Genomic DNA, 18,159 nt, shown 5'->3' with positions numbered 1-18,159 from the left:
AAGCATCCAGTATCTCTTAAAGAGCTGCAGGGCCTGCTTTAACTGAGATGCCTGCTTGAATAAGATGCTGCATGCTAAGTCAGCGGAGGCTTGGCCTGAGCTCAGAGTCTGCTTGCCACATGCAATGCAATTTTAAATGCAAATTTTGCCTGAACACAGATGAAACATTAGGCTTTGAGGGAACACAAAATGGCACGACATGACGTGAGTCCACTGAAGCTTTTTCTGATCTTTATCTTTTATTCATAGATATTGGCTGCAAAGCTCTGTTTCATATTACTTCAAGATATATAGCAAATCTGCAAGCTACCTGAGCATTTCAAAATATCAAATGACTAGTCAACTTTCTCAAAGAAAAGCAAATTCGGGGAACTTTTCTATTGCACGCAGCTGTTACTAACATGAGCTGATTCATTACGTGTTTTCATGTCAGTATGTACAAAAAAACTCTCTACAGAGTGAAGGACTGTGTATTCCAAAAATGATGATCCTGGACTAAATAGAATTCCTATCCCTAACCTGAGCCCAGATAACCAAGGGCTCAACCACTCACTCACATTAGTAAAATATTAACAGAGGTTATTGGTTGTCATAGTAAAATGAGAGGTTGCACTGAACGTAATTTCATTTATGGAGGCTCAGAAAATTGACATCATGGCCGTGAGAACATATAAATAAGGCGCACGCTGCATTTCAGACCAGCTGCAGCAAGGTCTCTGAAGGGAGTATTCGACGGGCTGAGTTCCTCTGGAGGCACTGCAGAAACCAGATTTTGGAAGACAAACTGAGAAGCTCCTTTTCAGAAAACACTTCTGAGAACATCTGAGAGATTTTTTTCTTCTGTCTTTCATTGCGTCTGCAATTTCTTCTAAAAAAACATGTGCACTGGAAGTTGTGCTAAGTGCCTGGGAATCACACTTATCCCTTTGGCTGTGCTGTGTACAATCGCCAACATCTTGCTGTTTTTCCCTGGAGGAAAAGTGGTTGAAAACAATGACCACATTACAGACGAGGTTTGGTACTTCGGAGGGATCTTGGGATCCGGCGTATTGGTGAGTACATCACTTTGGACATCCCACCTTCCTTCCCCCACCTCAACCAATACTTTGCATTGCCGGATTTTCTCAGTATCTCAAACGCAGTCTCCGACGCTGCAAATTCTTCTTTGATAAATAAGTTAAAAGTCATCCAATAGTTTAGGAATAAGAAATCTAAATCAGTGATCAGAAAATAGAGACGTGGAATGACTGAATTGAAAAGCAAATGTCACTTGAATTTTTCCCAATTCAAACTGAATTTCTGTTGTCGGTAGATGATCTTTCCCGCCTTGGTGTTTTTGGGCCTTAAGAACAATGATTGCTGTGGATGCTGTGGGAATGAGAGCTGTGGAAAGAGGTTTGCGGTAAGTGAGAGCAAACGCAAAACAAAAGAGCTATATTGTTACCAATAAAAATATGTGTTTCTGCTGTTCGCAATCATTGAGAGAGCAGGCAGACGCTGTCCAGACTGTGCGATGCAAAGCCCTGACCTCTGTCTGAGGGGCAGGAGGCACACAGCAGGCTGCTGAGCCTTCCGTGTGCCACGGGTACCACACCTGCACTGCCTCGTATCCAGCCATCACAGCATCGCTGCCGTCACGAGTGAACTGAATTTCTGAGAGATCTGCGTTTCAGTTTGCACAGCGTGACAGTCCTCTCTTCCATTTCCCGCTGGCAGCTCCAAAAGTTGTTTTGACAGCGGTGCATTGTGCTCCCAGCTCGCTGCAGAGCTGTGCGAGGGGCTGTGAATATCCTACTGGGTTCACAGAAAACTTCGGGTTGGAACAGACCCCGGGAAGTCACCCGACCTAAGCTCCTGCTTAGAGCAGCCAGCTCTACACCAGGCTCCATTCTGAACCTACACCTTCCTTCAAGGTTCCGCTGGAAAATCTCAAACAGATTCCTTCAGATGCCAGTAAATTTCTCAAGTGCTTTAGTTTAAAAATCAGACCAGATAAAGAATAGGAATATTTCCACTAGGAAAGTGTATTCTTCTGAGGCAAATTGTTTGGCGCAAGCCGATCGTTACACTGCCTCCTAACAAAACAGATTTTCAACTAGAAAAGAAAAAAGAGAGAGAGCGAGAGAGAAAAAGAGCAATGGCCGTGAGATTTACCAGGAGCCTTCCCTCACTCCCTCTGGGGCCATCTTCCTGCAATCCCCATAGCACAGGGAAAAGACGGAGCCACGTTTCTCTTCACCACGCTGTATTATCGATTTATATTCACTGCCGGCAGTGAACGCGGTTTAACTTAGCTTTCAAGACCACAAAGAACGCAGTATCTACCCAACTAGAAATATGTCGCTGCCAGGCTTCTGCTCGTGTCTCCACACTTCAGCTGAACTTGGAGCATGTCTGTATGAAGAGAGGTGAGCGGCTGTGAGTGCTCTCTGCCCGTGTTCAGGCAGGTGCGCTGGAGCTAAGGCGTATGTGAGGACGGTGCTGTCCATGCAGCGATGTCCATCCCACAGTGCTGCCCCTTCCTGCATCATGTCAGCGTAGTGCCTGAACGAAAGGCTGGGACTGTTCCTGCAGTCACCATGCTGTATTAAGGGAGTCCCGGTGGGCTTACCACAGCATGACTGAGAACTGAATCTCCTCTCGTCTTTTAACAGAAGCATCGTTACTATGATGTCTGCTACATTAATGTAATTTTTAAGTTAGCCCCACCTGATATGTAAACATAAAAATGTATGTCTGTCAGTGTTCAGGAGGCAGTGGGACAACAACTTTAACTTTCGGTTAGCCCCAAAAGGGCCCGGTAGTTGGATCTTTGAAGGTCCCTTCCAACCGAACTATTCTGTCCTATCTCAGCACTCACAAGAGCTCTGTGATGAGATCTTTTTTTTTTTTTCCTCCATCTATATCAGAGCCCTGGCACAGGCTGCCCAGAGAGGTGTGGAAGGAATCTCCTTCTCTGGAGACATCCAAGCCCACTGGGATGCATTCCAGCAACTGCTGCAGGGAACTGCGGGGGGGAGCTGGACTGGGGGAGCTCCAGAGGCCCCTTCCGACCTCTACGGTGCTATGATTCTGGGATCCTATCACTTCAATCCAATAACAGATATTCCCTCTACCTACAAACTATTATGGCTACCTCTATCTACAGAGAAATAAGGCTAAAAGTTCTTCAAATTCCAACAGAACATTAGTTTTAGAAAGATCGACTTACGTATTACTGTACGTGAAAAGGTTGCAATGGAAAGTCAGAAAAATAAGGACATCCTTCCATCAATTCCACTTGTACTTTTCATCGTTAGCTCTAGCAGGGCATGTGAGAAGATATTCATAATAACATGAGACGCAAAGGGGAGGATCAGGAAAGAAAAATACAATTACTTGGTGCAAATATGACCAAGATACCAAAGTTAACTTGTACAGGGTACTGTAGATTTTTTTAATGCCACGAGTGGTTCGAAACTTCATAATCTTTTGTGAAAGAGTTGCTATGCTGGCACGCTGTGCCTTGAACAGACACGTACTGGACACCTACTGTCCAAGTGGGAAGAGTGCCATCTGCTGCGGCAGCACCAGATTCTCCAGCCCTCAGGCAAATTCTTTTAAACCTTCCACATAACAGTGCAGGTATGCGCTATACATTGACCACGCAAGTGCAAACTAATCTATTCTAGCTGTTCAGCAGCTGACATTTTGGACTGCTAAGAGCTGAGCTTAGGGAATGTACGTTCACATTAATAGGGCGCATTTCGTTGTTTGAATGAGAACTAAAATGACGTCATTTCTCTCCATCAGATGTTTTCCTCTATAATATTCGCTGCAGTTGGATGTCTGGGAGCTGGATACTGCTTTGCTGTGTCAGCAGTAGCCATAAACAAAGGCCCTAAATGTAACAGCATAATAGGGTGGATCTATCCCTTCAAGGATGGGTAAGTCAAGACAATCAGAAGAATTGAAAAAGAAAAGAAAAAAAAAAAAAAACAAGTTACATGTGCTTTAAGTTTGTGATACGGTTATGTTTCCAAATCTCATTTAACGGTGGGGATTATACTGCTTGTCTAAAATACGGGTGTTCTTCGAAGACTGACCAATGCACTACAACACTAATTAAGGAGCGAGAGCAGTATATAAAGAATAACAGAACCAATCAAAACCACCGAGTTTCAAGGGAGCCAACGAAAAGAAATGAATGCACAGCCCTCCAGTTTCTTCTTGGGATTCTAAGCAGTGTTCAGGGATAAGTTACACCTACATTAACAGCAGGGACATCACTTATTGAAATACGACGCTTTCCAAGAAATTTGTATTTATGTCGTTTTTATCTTAGTTACGGAATTTGTCTGTTTCTCCCACTACAACCAGAACACGCGGGCTTCTCGTTGGTGCGGAGAGGGGAGCTGCAGACGGGGCCGTTCCCTGGGGGAGCCCCGCGGCTCCTGGCTGCCTGGCAGCTGTGCTGAACTCACGCACCACCAGGTGTCAGGGCTGCTGCGTGCAAGCAGCAGAACTGACGCCAGGAGCAGGAACAACGCCTTCCCACTGAGGCACGAGTAGGCAGGAAAGTCATTTTGGAACACGCTTGGCTATGATTTGATCATTTTTTTTCTTCCCCAAACACCAGGAGTGGTCCAGCTGCGTCTAAAACAATCTCATCTTTGACTGTGCCTTATCTTTTTTAAATTAATTACTTAAACTGACGTAAAATCTACGCAAAATAACGTTCTAAGCAAGCAGTACTGATGTTGTAATGGGAATTACTTTTTACATTTTCGAAGCTCACAGAACTTCGGCCACACGCTACAATCATTGCAGCCTGTCTGCCACAACAGATCGCCTCTTTGCCAGCCAATGCCATCTCCTCACGGCTTTGTTTCCCTCCTTCGCTATCCAGGGATTATCTGGGCGACCACAACAAGTGGAAGTTGTGTGTGTCACCTGAAAATATCGTCCCCTGGCACCTGACGCTCTTTGCTTTGCTGTTGGTGATGAGCGGGATCCAGGCCGTGCTGTGCGGCATTCAGGCTGTGAACGGGGTCTTCGGAACGATCTGCGGGGACTGCAGATGCTGCGGATGCTGCGGGGTGAGCCACCAGTTATTTCCTTTTGTTACTTTGTGCACTGACAACAGCTACAGATGCACTCGATGGGCTGGCAGTCTGAAAAGCCAAAGCAGCCTTCGTTCAGCACTACGGTGGTATTTTCTAAAACCTTAGCGTTGCCAGGTGCCCGAACATCGCCTCGGTCCTTATGCGTGGGGTTTATCTGACAGCTTCCTACAGCCCCCGGAAAAGGATAAAATCCTGTGGAAGCCACGTGAATAGGAGCCGCTGAATAACCTCCGTGATTCCTTTCTTGCAGGGAGATGGACCCGTCTAAAGAACGTGAGCGGTGCAAAGAGCCCTTCCCACCTTCTGAAACCACTCGGTTCCAGCAGCGCAGCCACGGCCGAGATCAGAATGAAGGGCAGCTCCCCGCACCGAAGGGGTGAAGCCCTGACTTCTCTTCAGGCACCCACGTGCCTGGAACCTCTCCTCATGGAATAAAATAAGCAAAAGTCAACTCTCATAATCATATTTATTTTTTGTAAAACAGATTCCGCATAGGATTTTGCCCGAGAATTCTCTTTTTGATCGTAATAGCTTTCTAACTGTAGATCACCAAACGGTGCTGGTACGAGTTCAGTTGTTATGCAATTCTATCTAATCTCTTTTGAAGTTTATCAAATGGGAATGTCCTAAGAATATGGGAACATGAAAAGAAGTGGATCTTCTTTTAAGGATATGCTCATGTGCACAGAAAAGCAAGGACTTCTTTCTTCCAGATCTGCTCCTTATAAAGATTCTGTAACAGAAAAGATTCATCATCTCAGCGTCTCTTTTCTTAATGGAGAAATAGGCATATTTAGCAGCACTGCTGTGCAGGGAATTACACAGTCAAAGCAATGGGCTGAAGAACAGACTGCTGTGATCAGTCTGCAGCATTATGAGCCAGCCTGGACACCACCACGGCCAGCTTTAGGAACTCAGTGAGGAAGGCCAGTGCCCAGCTATTACTCAGCATGACAGGGCGCTGGCTTCTCCCCATGCTTTCCTCTGGTCACTCTACTGCAGGAGGGGTAATAGCACAGTATGACTGCGGCAGATGAAACTGAAAACTGAAAGTATATGGAAGGCGTACAGAGGGACTTCCCCAGAGTATTTCCACAGACAGCAACTCTCTGCTGAGCAGGGACATCCTGAGGCAGAAGTTCCATCTCTGTATTTAACTCTTCTTGACAGATTTCTTTTCCACGAAGTTGCTCGCTTCCTTGAATTGCAATATTCCTTCTGTAGCCTAACTCCACGCTGTGGATAGAACCTCCTTTGTTCTGACCCTGCCACGTGCTCCTTTCATTTGATGCCTCCTCACTCTTGTCTGCAAGAAAGAGTGTACGGCCTCCCTGTGGCAACTGATTTCACAGGTTCCCGTATCTCCTCTTAGCTTTCTCTTTCTTCGCCTGAAGAGCATTCACGTACGCAGCCATTCATGATGTAGAATTGTTTCCCCTTCACTTGACATTTTTTTCAGCTTTCCCCACTACACTCTGGGATGGGAGGGGCAGAGCAGCACAGTGTTCCTGGCACAGTCACATCGTCCTAGCAATTCATTCTCTTCTTTTTAGGAAAAAAAAAGAATCTTTTAAAGCTTAAAGAGAGAAAACTATTTCCCAGAGCAATCAAGAAGGAAACAGAGGGACTGAAGGCTGAGGGATTCAGGCCACCTTCACACTTCTTAAGAAAGCTCCTATAGCAAATCTCCACAACCCTGTTTGCCAGACTGGGGATTCCAAGTTCATCAAGGCACTGGCCACATCCTTTTCCCCCCAAATTCCCCCCCCAAAACAGTGATTCAGTGCCCTGTTTTTTCAAAAGCATATCTCATGCACTCTGCGTCTACACCAGAGATATATAAAGAGCTTTGAGGATTTAAAAGCAGTAGAAGCTGGTAAGCATTATGCAACAAATGTTAAATAGCTATGCATCCACACATACACATAGAGTTAAATTAACACAAGCAAAGGGGTTTAATGATACATTGTGCAAGATGATAAATGATGAAAGAGCTCTTTAGGAACAGCTGTCTCTCCCACCTGTTACAGTGCATTGCTAGAGAATTTGAGAGTGCCCTTTATATCACCACCCACTGACACAGCCATTTTACATCTATTCTTTCACCTGTGCTTAGCAGCTGTCCTGCACCTCATCTTGCATTTGTCTCGTTTTATTTTTATGAAGCCTTTGGGAATATGGAATGTTTCTCATCAGCATTCAGCAAATGGATGCGTAGCGACATAGCGTACAACTCAGATTTATTAATAAACTGAACACGTACATCTCTGCGGGGGAGTTGGGACAACAAATGAGGAAGCTACGACACCTAAACAAAAATACGGAGCACTTCACGAGTCAACGCTTCTAAGACGCCCAGCACAATGGTTTTCTAACAAGAGCTAACGAGCCAATACTGAGATAAGGCACACACATTTTAATGCTGTGATCTAGCCCTGGGTTGTACTGAACAATCCTAAAGAACAGGGTTTGCCACTGACTTGCCAGCAGCACTGTTCCTAAAGCTCTTCCGCTACGGTTAGCATTTGAGGCAAGAGAGAAACCAAAACCGAAGGGAACTGAAGGCAAAACAGACCCCAGCGGTCCTGACCGACTTACACACCACGCTCAGTTTTAGCCGAGTCAGCTGCAAAGAAACCCTGGCAGCTTCCAGGAGAACGTCAGCACTGTTTGTAACATCCCAATGCGAACGCGTCGTTTCAAACTTCGCTACGCGCTCAGCGACCGGCTGGCCAGGAGCGCGGCCGTTCTGACGCCGCGAAGCGCTTCTTCAGCTGAGAGTTCACATCGAAAGCAACGCAGCGGTTAGCTAACAGCTCGCGTGACAACGCGCTGAGCGCGTGTGCGCGCGTTGAGACCGCGTTTCAACGCGTGCCAGGCAGCAGCGCTCCGCGGCGCAACGATGCGCGCGCCTGGAAACCTCAGTGCCCGCGACTGCGAGATGCGCGAGCCCCGGCACCGCGCCGCGCGCCCAGCAGCGGAGCCTCAGAGCAGCTCCGTGCGGAAAGCTTGCCCCTAAAGCTGGGAAATAACGAGCTGGGAAATACGCAAGGCTGAAGCCATTTCTGCTTCCTTTACAAAGCGTTCTCATCAGCAAAGCGCGAAGGAGGGTCTCTACCATCGTTTTAATCGGGAGCATTCGCCACCCGCCCACGGTTCCGCCGGACGCCAGACCACGGCGACCCGACGGCGACAGCAGCAGCGCCCCGGGGCCGCCCCCCGGCGTGAGGGGCAGCGGGCGGCAGCTGCGGCCCGGAGACCGCGCGGAGCGGAGCCGCGACACGGGGCTGAGCGCCCGGAGACACCGCGCAGCCGCTTCGGGAGCAGCGGGACGCACGCTCTTCGCGGCCGTTCTCCTCCCCTCCGTCCACCCTCCTCCCCTCGTCCCTCGGCCGCTCCCTACCTGCTGCCTCCGGGCCGCCCCGCGTCCTCTGAGGTTCCCGCTCGTCCTCCTCCCGCCTCACGTCTCCTCCCTCGCGGCGGGAGCGAGGCTCGGCGGCGCGAGCGTGGAGCACCCTGCAGCGCGAGCGTGGAGCACCCTGCAGCGCGAGCGTGGAGCACCCTGCAGCGCGGCGAGCCTTGCTGCCGCTCACCTGCGTGCAGATGGCTGCGAGCCACGGGGGGGGATCGCGCTGTTCCGTGGCTCGCAGCCATCTGCACGCAGGTGAGCCTGGCTCCCGTGCCACCGCTGCACGGCAGCCGTCGACCCACGGGGAATGTTGCCTGCCCGTGTCCTCGATGCGGAGCGTGAGAAACTCCCTCGTCCCCATCACCCCGAGAACGAAGCACCGCTCCAGCGCGCAGAGCGGAGCTCGGTGGCAAACGCAGCCGGTGCTGTCGCTTTTCCTTGGGGGCAGCTGCACGAGCCGGGCCGGAACAAGGGCTGCGTCAGGGACAGGGATCGACAAGGAGGGCCTGGAGCAGGGCAAGCGTTACGAGCCAAACTGTAACCATCGCCGGTGCCCAAAACAACTACTAAGGAACGGAAATGTAAATGCTTTCATTTTGCTAGGGGCCCATCGTTTCATTACGAGTATCTGCCTTTCCCACAGAGCAGATATCTTTACCTTTATTCCAAGCACGGCTCCCTGGGAAGCAAAGAGCAAAACCCTCCAAAGGGAAAAAAACGAACAAACAAAACCAATAACAAATACGCATCCAAAACGTTTGAATTCATTTATCTATTTTTTTTTTTCATGTACAAGATCAAAGAAAAAAAACTTTAAAAAGCACAGAACCAAACCCTTGATACAACAGGTCGATCTGTGTGCTCCCGATACATACGGCCTGGTGCAAGGTACTCTACATGGGAAACAAATGCTCACACATCATTGAACAAAATGAAAAAGTAAATAAAAAAGTTAAAGTATTAGCACGTACATGGATGCCGTACATTAGAAACCAAGTTCACTCGAACCATCCCTATTTTTCTGCTTCAAACAGACACTTCAATCCTCTCTTTCCTCCCCAAAACGTTCATTTTCCAGCAGGCAAACCCAGCCCCTCCCCGATGACATCCCATTGCACACACCGTGACACGCTGGGAGCTCAGCGCCCCGTCACTCTGCACCAGCACCACTCCTGGTGCCTGGCAGGGACGGCCAGCTTCTGCACGGTAACTTTTGTGAAATATTGTCACCAAAAACGTAAGTCTCAGAAGAATGACATATTCTTGAATCCTTGAAAGTGCTACCGTAAGCCTGTCCAAAGCCAGAAGCCTTTTTTAAGAAAGAACTTACAAACAGAGTTTGCTGTTGCCGTTCTTCATCTTCCACATCCCCCCCACCCCTAGGAAGCACAGCTCACAGTGTCAATAATCACTTCTGCCTTAACTATGATTTGGTTCATGACTGAGTAAAGATCTGACCTAAGACTCTGCTCGCTGCTTTACGCTGACAGCATTGTTTCAGGTAATAGCGCCTTCTTGTTCCAGCTGTGCTGCTGTTTTATCAATAGGAAGTAACAGGGAAACACAGTTTCAGATTTTTTACCTTTTGAACTCCTTTGAACCTTACCGCACAACCACCCGGAACACCGCAGACAGAGCAATCTGGCCTTCAGCTCTAATTCTGATTAACATCAAACTGCACCAGAAAACGGTATCAGTTCTCAGTGCAAGAGCTATCGCCTCCAGCTGATGAAAACCAGTGCAGCCACACAGCACCGGCTGCCCGGTTCGCACCAGCTGAACACCCAGCCTGCTTGGAATATGATGCACTGTGACCCAAATTTACCACGGTACTGGCAAATGGACAAACCGTATTTTCTAAACGTGACCTAACAACGTGCCACACCAATGGAATCCCGCGAGAACACGGCTCTGCAGCCACTGGGAATTATCCTAGCGCTGATGGCCTTCAGCGTGCCAGGCAGTAACACAGCCCTGGGGAGTGGCCGACAAGTCAGCACTGCAGCCAGGTGCCAAAACTCCCCACTTCCTTTACCATAGTCAGGTGTGCCACTAAAGAACGAAGCCTGAGGACCATCCGTTTTTCATCGAGGCTGACACCCTGAAGAGATCCTTAAAACAGAGAGGTTAATCATCATTACAGTAACACTGGTCAGCCCTGCCCGGTCCCTTGTTTGTTGGAAAGAAATTTCTCTTACCTGGATACTGCTAGCTAACATTAAAAACAAAACAAAACCAAAAAGAAACAAATAAACAGAAAATATCCCTCCCCCCTGCCCCAAAAAATAAAAGAAACATAGTGACAATTCAGTAATCATACTCTGTGCAGACACAATTCTGCTGTCACATCTCATTTTATATTAAAAAGAGAAAATACAAAAGGAGCTGCTTTTCCCTCTGTAATACAGTTTCATGCCTGCAGGCCTTTGCCTTCCCCCTCCAATTCCAAATTTTGGTGTGTGCATTTCAGTTTCCATCTTTTGCATACTGCACACCAGCTGTGTGTCATTCACAGGGCAGTTTATTGCATCAAGTTCCTCCACCACGCCTTCTGCAGAACACTAGTGACTCACCTTCTGTATATCCCAGCCTGCAGTGACCCTTCCCACTCAGGATCAAATTTTGTCACATCATCATTTGACTCCCAAACCTCCTCATGTTCCCGTAACTTAATCTCTGACCTTTACACCTACGTTCACGCAACCAGATGGGAAAAGTCTTTAGTGATCAATAGTACAGCGCACTGATAAGATCTTACTAAGTATCATTAAATTCAGCAACACCCACTTACGCTGAGTGCCAAACCTCTTCCTCTCTCTACGTAGCCTGGATCAAGCTCAGAGAAAAGTTTTAGTGCCTTTCATAGAAAATACGTATTTTTCAATATTAAAGGCTTAAATTCATAAATCATAAATAATATCATTTCAAAATAGTTAAGAATTTTAGGACTTCATTTGCATTTCAGGGGAAGTGTATGCTTAATATCCTTGATGCCTATTCAGTCCCAAACCTCTGAAAAAGAAGCACTTGTAGGGAATACAATATGCAGAAGTGCACAGAACGTTATGCTGCGTGTTCTGTACACTGATTACAGTAAGTGAAAGACTTAAGAATTTTACCAGACCAGGAACAACACTGCTTAGCTTTGCCCTGATAAAGGTAACAGCTTTTTTTCATGTATAGAACTACATGTACAGTTTGACGTTGTCAGTTAAAAACATGACTAAAAACAGTACTGCAATCACTTTTTTCACACTACGTACGACGTTACCAAGTTGTGACACATTTTTATGTCCTGACCTCAACAGCACATTTTTTGCATTTAATTGCCACATATTATTAGGTAGGAAAAATTGTTTGTTCGTGTCTTAAATTACAAAATCGTAATGCTTAATATAATAACTATCAAAATCTAAGATCTGCTAAAAAAAATGCTGGTTTGTAATACGTTGTTTTATTTTAAAAAGGCAGCAGTTAGTACCAGTTGGTTTGTTTTACAACACTGTAGCAGTGTGAAACTGTTGCTGAACAATACTGGTACTTTCAATATGTAAGCATATTTATTATCTGAAAACTATACAGTAATATACTGAAAAAAAAAAAAGGAAAAAAGAAATGGCAATAGTACTTCTTGTGCCTTTACAAATATATGAAAATGATCGTGTCTGATATGGATCAGATTTAATCTATATTCCATACAGTACAGTTTTCCTAATAATAATAGTAAAAAAAGAATTTTAAAGCTTAAGTAAGTCGATAAAAAAGCCTCTGATGCTATTGTCGTAAACGCAGTAATAAAACTGCTTGCATGGTCTGAGGCTGTGCAGGTTCTGTGAACCAAGTGACCTAGCAGTTAGCCTTTGTGATTCACTGAGGGTTTGTGATGTTAATCAATAGCTAGAAGATCCTCACAGCCATGCACAAACGCCATTCAGTCCTTAAAGTGAAACATTTCTGCCTGATCTGAAGAGGAAAATGCGTAGTGTATATTTTCTAAAAGAGGAAGAAATATATATTTATATATGTATATCTCTATATGTATTTTATATTTAAGTTAGTGTCAGTCAAATTCAGGCAGAGATTAAACCAACCATAAAGATGATGTAACAAAGGTCATTAAGGCAGTGATCTCTCAGGATTTTCAGATATTCTACCTCTATCTAAAGAGGGAAAAGAAACGCTGAATTGCATTTCAAGCTGAATCAGCATTAGATAATGGATGATTACAGCCACGTAAGGAAGGGCTCATTTTTGCTCAGTACTGACTCCACATCGTTGAGAATAGGGATCAAGTCTTCTGACTCCAAAGTCCCAAGATCAACGTTTGTTCCTGGAAGACAGTCGAGGAAATCAGGGAAACGCGTTTGCTGAGCATTTATGTTCATTGTTGTCTGTGCTACAGTTTCTCCTAGAAAAAAATTAAAGAAGAATATTTGAAATACCAAACCTTATGGGTAATCTACAACAACACAACTGATCTAAAAATTAGCTTCCTCATTTCCCATAAGCACTTCCATTCTCTACAGTGCTACCCAGAAAAAACCCACCACGCAATTATAAAACAGTACTAGCTACAAGAAGATGTTATTAATACCACTACACTTTAAGCTAAATCAGGGTATTCTACCTGTATCCATCTCATCTACATTGCTGAGGAAATCTTCAGGTGTCGTTGGTATACTGTAGCATCCCAATCCCAAGCCACTGTCCGTACTCTGTTCCCTGGAATGGTACGGCCCACTGTGAATTGAAACATGAAAAAGCCTCAGTAATGATGTTCTGTTAGACGCTGTCCCTGATCATATCATTTGAAAAGACAGTGCAACAGGTCATATATTAAATACTGAGTCATCAAGCCTCATCTTCTACTGCTGGCTTCCAATGCAGTCATTTACACGATTGCAAATTCAAAGTGACTGAAGTGAGGTCACGCTAATTCTGAAATATACACATGTATATACACCTCTCTAGACACAAACAGTTCTGACAGCTTAGAAAAAGTCAATTTATTTATACTTATGTTATGTACCTGGAGTATTCCACATGCACATACATACAGTACACTTCAAACCGCCTGCTACCATTTGTTTGATTTTTCTACAATTCCTTCAGGAACTGTAAACTGAAAGATTTCATCCACTATGCTGTACTCCTCTTCAGAGTAAGTAGAAAATAAGATGCTTTAGGAAACTACTTTAGAGAGACAGCTTTAAAAGTGTGAATTGTCTAATGAAGAGGACATGAACTTGCCTGTTCAAGAAAGGATCGGATCCATTGTTTGTAATAGATCTCATATCTTGGGTCATGGCAGCTGTGCTCACGGCTGTCTGAACTGGGGTCATGTTTTCAGAGTCCATGGGAAGCTGCCTGCACAATGCAGCTTCCTGAGAAGGCAAAGAAACATAAGGGAAGGGGGGTTATTCCAACAGTTCAGGATCACTGCAGTCTCATACCAAGAAAGCACGTAACATATGTCCACAGCGTTATTCAGGAGAGTAATTCTAAATGAGAAACATGATGATTATTTGTTTACACTGGTGTGAAGAAAATCATGATGCTGTAGACAGGAACTGTCCTTCATACCCACCTGTGCTGCACCATCTACTGGAGGCCGCTCCCATAGGGAGACAGGCTTCCAAGAAAGGCGGCTGATGCCCAAAGCTCCTCAGCGCCCAAGAGGAATTTGGCTAACACCTTGGACTTGATACTTGGTAAGTATGTTCCAGCTGAACTATTCTACTCTACTCTGCTCAACTTTGTTTGTCATCTGGTGGCTACAAGATGACATATTTTGCTAGATACCAAAGCAGAAGAATCTAACTTGCAATCCGAAAGTATTTAACAAGTTAGAAAAACCACTGCAACCGAAACTTGATCCAGTAATTTTTATAATGAATCCTTTGGTTTAGTGCCTGCCTGATCCACGTCTTGCATACTGAGATATACTAAAGATTACAAATGAGCCAAAAGAAACTCGTTTCAACTCTCCATGAAAGTTAAATCCTCCTCATTTTATCTCCGTGAAACAACCATGACATCTAGTGGTACAGAGCTCTAATACAAACACTGCTTTGCTCCACACAGATGTCCCAAATGAACAGCCTAGGACCTAAAAAATAATAAAGCCGTATCAGTAAACCTAGCTGACTCAGCCTAGTTATTATTACAGATTTTTGGGAAATAAAAGGAAATATTTTATTTAGAAGAAAACCATTCTCTACTGAATCTGTAACTTATTCGTTCTCTCAAATACAGTGAAAAAAGACAATTTTTTGAGGCTAGAGTGGGATGTTCTACTATGTTTGCAATTGATTTGTTTAGTGAGGAGGATTAGTCTAGTCTCTTCATGAACAATGTTCATTGGAAACCAACATAAATTGGTCTCCATCATCATAATGATTTATTTATAATCAAATAATCAGTATATTCACTGATAAATAATAATCTACATTCGATCATGCAATTCTTTAATAAATGCTAAGAATAAAAAGAGTGAAGATTTTTAATAGCTTATGCATGATAGCTTATGTATGTCAGCAAAGGACAATACTATTAGTGATGTTTCTACATAAAATTAAACTGGCCGGAGTCTGTGAAAATGTACAAATCTCAGAAAACGGGTAGACCTGCTTTTTTAACTGCCTACAATGAAAATATTTTTTAAAATATAACAAGTAAATAGCAAATGCAACAATATAAGCAAGGCCAATACTAGCAAGACAGAGAGAAAGGAAAAGACAGAAAGAAAAAAAAAACACCAAAAGGAAAAGGAAGTCAAACAGCCAAAATGAAGCAGGACAGACTTAGCTAAGATTTTTTTTGTTGCAGTCCAATCCAGAACTGAAGTTCATGTTTCTGATACTTGGGCAGGGCACATTCAAATCTCACTGGACACAGCTCCCCACTAACAAAGGTAACATCAGAACAAAGGAAAAAAAAAAAAGAAAGCCTTTCCTCCTAGTTTGTCAACATGTAGAATACGTTGGTTCCCACTTTTCTGCCATTTCCAAAAATCAAACGCTATTTCTAAAAAAATAAAATAACAAGGAAGATCTTGGTCATGATCCGAGTATTTGTCTCTTTCAGAATATTGTAACTATGTCTTAATTAAAAGAGGGAAGATTTAGACTGGGCATAGGGAAAAAGTCCTTTATGCTAAGAGCAGTGAAGCGCTGGCACAGGTTGCCCAGAGGAAAGCAATACAACCCATGGAACAGCAAAGTACAGTAAGGATTTCTGAAGCTCCAGCTCCTGACAAAGTGCACTTGCACATCCAATCCAGGTACATTGCAAAATGTACCTCTTGTGGCACTAAGAACAGCAATATTGCAGTCACAGGCTGTAACAATATACTCTTACCTATTCTTATCACCTCTCAGCTCCCAAATGCAGGAGTGCCTCCTGTTGGCCAGCAGAGACCATCCTTGGCACTCAGTTCAAAAAGGACCAATTGCTAGGGCACTACAGCGCAGGTTTAAAAACCTGAAGGTGATTTTCAAAATCACCAAACAAACCCCACCCCTCAGTATTCTGACATCATGAAAGCACGGCAGAGGGCTCGGACAGTGACTATTTGCAAAATCTTTAAAAGCTTCAAAGCATTGCAGTATATTGAATTATTCAGTGTCTCTGAACACAGCTCAGATGTAAGCTCCTTTTAAGCTGTGTGCCAAGTGAGTCTATAAATTCACTGTCACATTTCCCGGAATCCTCCTTGGCAGAACTGAACTGAGCTCCATGATCAGCTGCCAGACAGTCATTTCAAGCTGGGGTGTGATGGTGTCTGAAGGGAGTTTACATTGATAGCCGCTTCAGTTCCCTTTCTGCCAGCCCTCAATCTCAGGGCAGACAGTGCAATACCTAGACATTGCCTGTGCCTTCAGTGGGTCAGACTGCGTGCCAACCTGTGCAGCAGAAAGAATGCGGCAGGAAATTCTTCTATTCAGGATGTAGCACGCCAGTGAGCTTCTACTCCTCAAGAACAAAACAGCAATAAACCTTCATCTGCATCCCCACGCAGCATTCCCTCTACAGCTGCTTTTGAGCCCCTGTACCCTTCCACACCCACGCGTGTGGAAGAGGATTGGGGATCAGAAGGCAACCTCTGAGACATGTTGCCTTTCTGCAACTGTCCTTTCCAAACAAGGCAGAAGATGGCACATGTACACACAGAGAAGGGTGTTGGGACGTCTTCCCAGTACGGCCCTTTCAAGATTTCTGACTGACACTGCTCTAATGACTTCCACTTCCAGGAAGCCTCCTGAGCAGTAAGCACATTCTCCCTTTTCTTTTGGAAAGCTGAAATAAAACTGGATCAGTAAGAAAGAAAACTCTTTTCAGAATGACAAAACTGAGTAAGGAACCATTTAAATGGGAGCTGAGTCACGCTGGTATTCCGAAATGCACGGCCCTTCCTGCAAAGACTCGATTCGCTGTGCTGGTGGCTGTACCACCCAACGCGGTAAACAAATTCCCTGAGCAGCGTGCCTCCAGCACTGCATGCTCCTCCAGGCTGGGAGTGCTGCTCCACCCGAGCAGCTGCGGCCAGGAATGGCTGCGGGGAGCCAGCAGCTGCTGCCTGGTGGCAAGCAGGTTTGTGACCTGCTGAAAGAATTCCTCCCCTCTTGTTCAAGCTCTCTGCACCTCCTCGCAGCCACCTAGCAGCAGCGTGCACACTTGGTTTTTCCCTTAGGTAGGTTATACTAAAAAAGCAAAAGCGACAGTGAAGGGTCCGACCCCAGAGGGATTTGCCACATCCTCCTGAGCTGCTGTTCGCACTGACAGCAGGAAGGGCACAAAATTCTGTTGAACAGGATACGTTTTACACCTTCCTTTCTGTAAGTGGCAAATATGTCGTTCCCTAAAAGCTAAATCAGTTCTGAAAATTTTAGTAATACAAAGTGATACCGTCCTGCTTTATATAATGTGTAGCTCAAACGAAGACCACAGGCATCTTAAAGCTGAAGGCTTGAATAAGCACAGCACAGCTGCACTGTTGAGCATGTGTTAGTTTCAATGGAAAACACACGGTAAGCAGGCAGAGATAGCAGCCCTTGTGTTAATGGCTCAACTGTTTTGATGCTTTATTTGCTCTTGTCCTGAAGCAAGAACAAGGCCAAAGAAAGTAAAAATAGCTGAACATGTTATTAGCATGATAACAATACGACAAAGCTCACACCAGATAAGCCACTCTCTTCCCTCCCTATTATGTTCTCTATTATGTTCTCAGTTCTGGACAGTAAAGGTGAAGGTGTGCACAAGGCTTCAGATTACCAATCAAGTCAGAGAACACCACATTGAACATAGTTATTCTGCATGCACAGAGATGATGTAGCACCATGTAATCCCCATAAATTAAGGGCAGTGGAAATTGAGCATGAACACAAGATGGCATCTGCACAGTTTTCAGACTCAAACCTGAGTCATAAAACCATGACACCATCCTACGACACAGACTCTGCTGCTCCCTCTTAGAGGGCATCTAAGTGTAAAGATCTTTCTTAGGTTTCTTTCTGCATTCTACCCAATTAAAAAAATTACAGCAACTTCTGTACTCTAACACATCATCAGACAAGTTCACCTACTGGTATGAAAAAATGAAACATTCTCTTTTTTTTTTCATGAAGACTCCATTTATATTTGTTT

General features: G+C 44.9%; 2 protein-coding genes across 3 annotated transcripts in view; one reads left to right on the top strand and one right to left on the bottom strand.

The window, feature by feature from the left end:
• TM4SF4 (transmembrane 4 L six family member 4) lies at nucleotides 540-7,693 on the top strand. Of its 2 annotated transcripts, XM_021394184.1 has the most exons (5): nucleotides 540-1,052; nucleotides 1,313-1,402; nucleotides 3,793-3,926; nucleotides 4,889-5,078; nucleotides 5,356-7,693. In XM_021394184.1, exons 1-5 carry the CDS (start codon nucleotides 879-881, stop codon nucleotides 5,371-5,373), a joined length of 606 nt encoding a protein of 201 aa, XP_021249859.1. In that variant the 5' UTR covers nucleotides 540-878; the 3' UTR covers nucleotides 5,374-7,693. The 2 variants fall into 2 exon arrangements, with proteins under 2 accessions (XP_021249859.1, XP_021249858.1); XM_021394183.1 differs by having other exon boundaries at nucleotides 4,889-7,693.
• Nucleotides 9,267-18,159, bottom strand: part of WWTR1 (WW domain containing transcription regulator 1) — a 50,313-nt gene continuing 41,420 nt past the window's right edge. Inside the window, exons 4-6 of the mRNA XM_021395739.1 lie at nucleotides 13,765-13,898; nucleotides 13,142-13,254; nucleotides 9,267-12,922 (exon numbers count right to left, since the gene is read on the bottom strand). Of these exons, the coding sequence (XP_021251414.1) occupies nucleotides 12,738-12,922; nucleotides 13,142-13,254; nucleotides 13,765-13,898 (432 nt within the window). The 3' untranslated portion in view covers nucleotides 9,267-12,737. The remainder of the gene's footprint in view (nucleotides 12,923-13,141; nucleotides 13,255-13,764; nucleotides 13,899-18,159) is intronic.

This window comes from Numida meleagris, chromosome 4 (genome assembly GCF_002078875.1).
Source record: "Numida meleagris isolate 19003 breed g44 Domestic line chromosome 4, NumMel1.0, whole genome shotgun sequence".
Taxonomy (NCBI): Eukaryota; Metazoa; Chordata; class Aves; order Galliformes; family Numididae; genus Numida; species Numida meleagris.
This window is presented reverse-complemented; position numbering and strand designations above follow the sequence as displayed.

Bases quoted from the DNA above. Each gene is read 5' to 3' on its own strand.
- TM4SF4 (XM_021394183.1), top strand. From the start codon at position 879: ATGTGCACTGGAAGTTGTGCTAAGTGCCTGGGAATCACACTTATCCCT. The intron at 1,053-1,312 runs GTGAGTACATCA...TGTTGTCGGTAG, and splicing joins TCTTGGGATCCGGCGTATTG to ATGATCTTTCCCGCCTTGGT. The intron at 3,927-4,888 runs GTAAGTCAAGAC...TTCGCTATCCAG, and splicing joins ATCTATCCCTTCAAGGATGG to GGATTATCTGGGCGACCACA.